Source organism: Gavialis gangeticus, unplaced genomic scaffold, assembly GCF_001723915.1.
Source record: "Gavialis gangeticus isolate Ggan-Ray unplaced genomic scaffold, GavGan_comp1, whole genome shotgun sequence".
Lineage (NCBI taxonomy): Eukaryota > Metazoa > Chordata > Crocodylia > Gavialidae > Gavialis > Gavialis gangeticus.
Window position 1 is genome coordinate 10094515 of NW_017729000.1, and position 7350 is coordinate 10101864.

The 7350-nt window shown below is 42.6% G+C and overlaps 1 protein-coding gene across 1 annotated transcript in view; it reads left to right on the plus strand.

Annotated features, from left to right (window-relative positions):
* Positions 1–4781: 4781 nt before the first annotated feature.
* The window catches only part of LOC109289771 (short transient receptor potential channel 7-like), a 3071-nt gene continuing 502 nt past the window's right edge, over positions 4782–7350 (plus strand). The window contains exons 1-2 of the mRNA XM_019505973.1: positions 4782–4786; positions 6333–7110. Of these exons, the coding sequence (XP_019361518.1) occupies positions 4782–4786; positions 6333–7110 (783 nt within the window). The remainder of the gene's footprint in view (positions 4787–6332; positions 7111–7350) is intronic.

Genomic DNA, 7350 nt, shown 5'->3' on the forward strand with positions numbered 1-7350 from the left:
ATCCTTATAGCTTTAGATTAGTGAATGGGCAGGGTTGGGGAAGGGGATTTAGTAATCATGAGTCAAAAGAAAAAATAAATGAGTTCAGAGACTGATAGAATAATGTTACAATATCTGTCTATCTATCTATCTATCTGATAACCAGTAGGGCATGTATCCTGGGGTAGAACTGGATTATAGTGGTAAATGAACCATTTCTGGTTTTGCTATAAAAGGTGAAAAGACAAAGGAAGCAAAAGAAAAATCCAGTCCCTGTAGATTTAGTGGGGCGCGGTGGGCAGGGGTGGGGGAAATCATAGGGCATCTTAATAAAGTCATTATTTTCACCAACTACCAAAATATTCCAGAAGTTTCAACAAATGACCAAAATGTAGCAGTTTTGTGAGCCTTCATAGCATGTTGCCTTCACAGAGATAGACTCTGCAAGGGTCTGTTTTTCACTCCAGATCAGTAGTTGGTTTAAAATAGCTGGGCCACAGCTTTCAGTCAAGTTTTCTTTGCATAAGAGCTACAGAATGTGGCTTTCAGTGAAGTACATACAATTCTGACAGCGCCACACTGATGACTTGCCTCCCAGCAGCAATGCTGTGATCATCCAATCACTAACTGCCTCCAGAATAATATCACCTGTGGGTTACAGAAGGGTTTTTTTGGAAGACAGAATCCACCTTCTTACTCAAGCAAATAGGTATCCACATAACTTTTCTCTTCATAACCTCTTGCTTCTTCTCCACTGCAGACATTTAGGGGTGATCAAAATCCCTAGACTTCCAGGAAAGACTAGTGGTTCCTTGGACTGTTTCAGCTAGGTCTCAAACAGGACCCCGACCCATATAACAGCCAGGGTGAGCCCCCTCAGTCCTGGGACATCCTCTCCCTAGCCATACCTGGGGTGATACATTACATGAAATCCCTTGCTTTTACCTCTGTGGTTGAATGCATGTCACCATTACATTTTTCAAATGAATCAGGCTTGACCTCCAGCTTTTACCCTTGTGTTTTTTGTTTGCAATGCCAGGGCACGGTATTTTGCAACCTGCTCAATGAACTGCAGATACAGGCTGGAGCATTAGCACTTCCGGGGTGCGTCTACACAAGATATTTACTGCAGAGCTGACTAATTAGATGCATAGTAAAATGTCACCATCTACGTATGTGTTGCTATTAGGACAGAGTAAATTAATTAACTCTGCCATAGGATAGTACTGCCAGACACAGATACCATCCTATGGTGGAGTTATTTGCTACACTACAATGCATGTGTAGACATGGATGGGGGTGGCTGCGGCACCTGGGTGCTTCAGTGGGGGCACTGCCTACCAGCTAGCCCTGCACTGGAGCACGCTTGTACCCCAGCCAGCTCCTCTGCAGCACATTGAAGTGGGTTGGAGTAGCCCCAGGCTGGCAGGCTGACCCCCAGGACTCCCTGCCAGCTGCAGATGATCTGCCTCAGCTCAATTTGCTGTAGTCCCAGGCACATGCACAAACACTGTGCCCCGGAGCAATACACTCTGAGTTTCTTAAGTTGCCTTAATAGCACGTGTAAATGCACCCCTGTCATGTAGTTTGCATTTGCTATTGGGTTATTGGAGATGCTAGGATGCAGAATTATATTGGCAATGCCTTTTCCAAACACACAGCTTACCCATGCTGATCACATCCAAAAATGGGAAGCAGCCGAGCTGACCTGGAGCAATCATGTTCCTTTACCTCGAGCCTGTGAGGGAATACTTCCTGCCACAGTTATTTCACAGAACTGCTATAAGAATTAAGCAGTGCTCTAGGCATGCAAAACCAGTGCTCAGATTATTATCCAGTGTCTTTTGTCATCCATGTAACTCTATAACACTTATCTGAACCTGCAGACTACATTTGAGGCTGGATTGCCTAGTCTGACTTCAAGTATAGTATTGTTTATATTTTTTAAAATACTGGGACGTAAGGGCGCTTACACACGTGCAGGGAACCTGCTTTGACATGCTGGAAGTCCAGTGTGACAGAGCAGACTCAATTAATTGAGTACGCTGGAGCATGTAAATTGATGTGCTCTGGCAGCCTCATGTGTCACGTGTATCTGTGGCGCAGTGCATCTCCGTGCTGAGAAAATGGTGGTGGTGCACTTTGAACTAAAACATGCTTGATGTGCTTCAGTGCTGCCATTTTCTCAGTGTGGAGGTGCACTGTCCCACTGATACACATGATGCACAGGGGCTTTTAATTAGTGCGACTCGGTAATTAGAAGTGCCTGGCGCTGCCTCAGAAACAAATGTAAAAATGCCCTAAGATTGACCATCTGGATGATACTAGAGCTATAAATAGGAAGTAACTGAATATGACTCCATTAAAGCTTTTATCTAAGTTAAGCTGATGTTTGAAAAATGTTTGCTCCCTTGCTTGTAAGTGAAATACCTTTTAAAAGCCTTTTTTGCCTATGTGACTAGTAAAAGAAATGCCCCGTGAGAGCAATAACATGGACCGAACATGAATCTAGCATAGCTGTGCAGCCTATCAGGTTAAGTACCTATGAGCTTTTGTAAATCTAAGTGAGCATATGTCTACATCTTTGAGTACCTATGTTCCTTTAAAAACATTGGCTCTAAGCTACTTCTGAAAATGGGATTTAGGCTCCTAGATCACTTAGGGACTTATTAAAATTGTACCCTGAGTCTAGATGACTCCCTTACCTCTGCAGAGGCATTCCTGCACTGTGCAAGAGAAGCAAGGAAAGGGGGTCCAAAACGGGAATGTGTCTTGCATGGCACGGTGTTAGTTGAGTTCTGCATGACACCTTGTGTAGCAGCAACCAGGAGGTGGGTTGTGGGTACGGCCTTGGTTTGCAAGCTTAGGCAACTGGTTTGTGGGAGGGGATTCTATTCTAGTATTGCAGACTAAGCACCCAGACAAGCTAACCCAGTTCACTTGAGGTTTTTAACCTAGTTAAGCACCCTTATCTCACCATAGAGAATGAAACTCTGTCAAGCTTTAGGAACATGTTCTGTGAAGTGCTGCCACCACATGTCCTGTGACACTTCCTCTAGTTAGTATGTTCATTCCTGAGAACTTCACTAGAAGTTGGTAGGCAGAAGTTCACAACAGTAGATCTATACTCAGGAGAGAGTCCCCTGAGGTCAGGCTATGGCCCATGGTTTTGCCTCTTACCAAAACACTTCTTCCCGATGACATTGCAGGCCTTGACATTCTTTCCTAGAAAAGCACAATATTTTAATTACGATGCCTGATGAGTTTGATCACTAGCTGTCTCAATAAAATATGCAAATGCATAGTCATTTAAATGCAAAGCACCTTTAAACAAAAATGTTAAGATAAGTGCAATCAAGTTACAATTACATTTTTTAGGAGAGTGCATTAGACAATCTCGGTACATATGATTAATGCTGAGACTGCCTGTACAAGTAGAGTACAGTACAGTATCAAGCAGAATCGTGACACACGAGTATGCCTGAGTATCCACAATCCTCCGCATTGTCACTGCTTTGTTATAACTCAGTACTAGGGCCAAGCAAGGTTTTGAGAACATGAATCAATCACTGAATATTTCTTATGGAAATAGTCAAAGTTAAGGTTACAGTTTTCTGCATCTTCCTCTCTCTTTAAAAGACGACAAAATAGTGTGGCTGAGATAGTGATTTTCCCTCATCATGACCAAGACTAGGAGCTGTCATTCATCACAGGGACATCTTTCTATAAGCTATGATGCTCTTGCACTCCCCCTCTCCCCAGCACATAGTAGAGGTTAAATTTAGTTTGTTCTGCTTGTTCTTCTATAGAACATACATAAGTGCTTACATTTTTACGTTAGTCACACTTTGGTGGGCAGGTTCAGGTGAACAGCATCTTTCTGCCTCTTGTTACTCTTGCTGTTGATGCTAGAATGAAGCAAGACATCTGTGTTCACTGTGGGGGGCAGGGAGGGGGAAACCCAACATGATAGATCTACTTTTTGGTGAGCTGCTTATACCTGCAAGTAGTTACTATGTTCATATATGTGGATCTTTGGACCAAACTGTCTTCTCAAGCAACATTTCTAAAACTGGGGCCATTTCATTTTGCTCCATGCCTGTTTTGCCGAAGTCTGGGGGTAAGGGAAGTGCGTGGGTACGGCTTCATATTGCATTTGTATTGATGGAAAAAGAAGCCAACTGTGTTGTGTTCATTAATGCATACTCTCTGATCTCCTATGTCCTTTTGGTGCCAATCTCTAGTATTCTTTCAAGCCCACATTGCAGTGGTATTTCTGCAGTGATGCATCTACTTTTCCTAGACGGAAGGTCAATATCAAAATGGGGAGCAGATGGAGCACATGGAGATAAACCCTGTGCCACCCACAGAGCAGCACCACCTGCTAATTTTTTATTGCTGCCTGTTATGTTGTGGGTAAAATTTTCAAAAGCACCTGAGAACTTAAGACTTTTAGTCCTGTAAAAAGCCCTTTGTCACTGCTGACAGCAGAGCCTCTGTTCCCAAGTCACTCAAGTACAGGTATAGGGACAGCACTGATGCTAATAGAGCTGTGATTTGGTTGCTGTGCTATTGCAATATAAATAATACAATTTGAAGGGTGCTTATTGGGTACAAATTTGGATAAATCCACAGCCCTTTATGGGTTTCATTAATAAGAACATTGATTCTAGTCATAGTAATGGGAGTTGGGTGTCCAAATCTCCTGGGACAAGTTGAGAAATTAGAGACCGGTAGAGCATAAGTACTCGGACTCAGGAGAGAGAGATCCTTTTGACAGGTCTCTGTAAGAGAAAGAGGCAATGAGGTAAAGACATTCCTGTCTCTGCCCCATCAATGTGTTAGACTAACAGAGTAGTTTTCCCAATGACAAGCTGTGAGGTATCTGGGTGGGTGTGGATCTGACTTTTGATCAACTTGCTCCTTTGCTCTCTGCTCAATGTTGCATCTATCTCTGTTGCCTGATATTCCCTCTAGCTTTCAGAAAAGCTGCTAATTGGAGCGTGACACAACACCAAATCAGAAGGTATGACCTAGGTTTTTAGGAGAGGCGTCTAATTTTAGGCACCTACCTTTAGACACCTGGCAACAGAATTTGAGCAAGAAAATGAGGCACTTGCTCCTTAAATTGTTCTGGGTCAGGAAACAAAAGAGCTGCCCTAAATAACATGAAAGAGGGAACCGAATGGATGCCTGTTTGTTTGTTTCTTTGTAGCAGGTAAGATTTAGCAGAACAGACAATATGCTCAGTCTTGGCCTATATATAGCAAAGCTTTTTCTGCACATGTGAGTATGCTATTGCCACTTGATATGGAAAGACAGGGGGGGTAATTGCTCTCTCTCTGTCTCTGTCTTTTTACCTGCTTTATAAGAAACAGGATACTTTGTAAGTGAAGACATTCCCCCTAAATGAGCAACAACCTTCCACTAAAATGGACTATTGCAGTTTTCTGGAGCTTCTGTTATCAAGAACAAGTTTCTGTTATCACATAAACATATGGAAACATTTGAAGTCTTATCACATGCAGAATAATTATATTTAAACAATAATTGCATTCTACAAAGAGGAGGTCTTTGGCACACAATAGTCCAGAAATCAATAGTTTCAGTGGCATAGTCTATGATGTGCATAGGATTTCTGTCTCTTCTCTGGTGGGACAGAAAATAGCAGTAAACTGTCTTGAAAATCTGATTTCTGTCAAGAGGATCCACTGTAATTTTCTGAAGTTTTAACGTACCAAAGCTATAGCTGATTGCACTGGCAATTTTCTTCTGTTGCTGCCAAGGGCAAGATTCAGTAGATACATTACCACATGCCTCACTTTAACCCCATTGGAACTATACCTAAATTATTACATTTAGGTATGAGCTTAACTATCCTGCTGACTCAGAGCCTGATGTAAAACCCATTGGAATAGATAGACTTGTGCTGACTTCAATTTGCTTTGGGTTGGGTCTGTAATGACTAAAACAAGGGCTGCAGTATGAAATCCAAATGGTTCAGCTGTGTTGGGAGTGGTGGAAATCATTCAGCAGTCATTGCAAAAGTGAAATTTCATTGAAAGTAAAATTCAGATGCTGTGTATTTTTCAGCTAGGTCTTGTTTTACTATTGGAGAATCCCATAGTGACTTGTACGTTGGGCTTCATAGCTGAAATCCCCGAGGTTAGAAGTCAAGAAACTATTTGGCTATTGCTCAATAAGCCAATCCTGAATGTATCCTAACTGTATTATGGCAGAATAAATGTGAGAGATTAAATTAATAGAATGTTTCCTACCTTATATGAGATTATAGGAGATCTAAAACAAAGTCATTGAGAAAGTAATGGAGCTTCCTTGCTGTCTTTGCACAGGTTGAGAAACAGCAGTTCTGAAAACATGAATCGAAGGCACACAACCCTTCGGGAGAAGGGCCGGAGGCAGGCTATCCGGGGCCCGGCCTACATGTTCAATGAGAAGGGCACCAGCCTGACCACTGAGGAAGAGCGCTTTTTGGATTCTGCGGAATATGGCAATATCCCAGTTGTGCGGAAAATGCTGGAGGAATCCAAAACTTTGAACTTTAATTGTGTTGATTACATGGGACAAAATGCCCTGCAGTTAGCAGTGGGGAACGAGCATTTGGAGGTAACTGAACTCCTTCTGAAAAAGGAGAATCTGGCACGCGTTGGGGATGCGCTGTTGTTAGCCATCAGTAAGGGATATGTCCGCATTGTGGAAGCAATATTGAACCACCCGGCCTTTGCACAAGGGCAGCGCCTGACACTTAGTCCTCTCGAACAGGAACTACGTGATGACGATTTTTATGCTTACGATGAAGACGGAACTCGATTTTCCCATGACATCACCCCCATAATACTCGCTGCCCACTGCCAGGAGTATGAAATTGTTCACATTTTGCTCCTGAAGGGCGCACGGATAGAAAGGCCCCATGATTACTTCTGCAAGTGCAACGAATGTATGGAAAAACAGAGGAAAGATTCCTTTAGTCACTCTCGATCAAGAATGAATGCCTACAAAGGATTAGCAAGTGCTGCTTATTTATCTCTTTCCAGTGAAGACCCTGTTCTAACGGCTTTAGAGCTAAGCAATGAATTAGCAAGACTAGCCAACATTGAAACAGAATTTAAGGTAACTTGACATAAAACCTCTTCCTGTGGCTGAATGTGGTGCTATATGTTTTCCATATGAAAGAGTGTTGGTCAATAATTCAGGGTTCAAAAAAGAAATCTTCATTATAAGTCGTCATCTGCCATTGCAACCGCAGATGAAGGGAGGCCTCAGTCAGTATTTAGATTCAATTTGAGCTTTAATCTAAAATATGAATGATACACGCTTCCTAGAAAGGAGGCTGGGGGGGGGGGGGGGCCT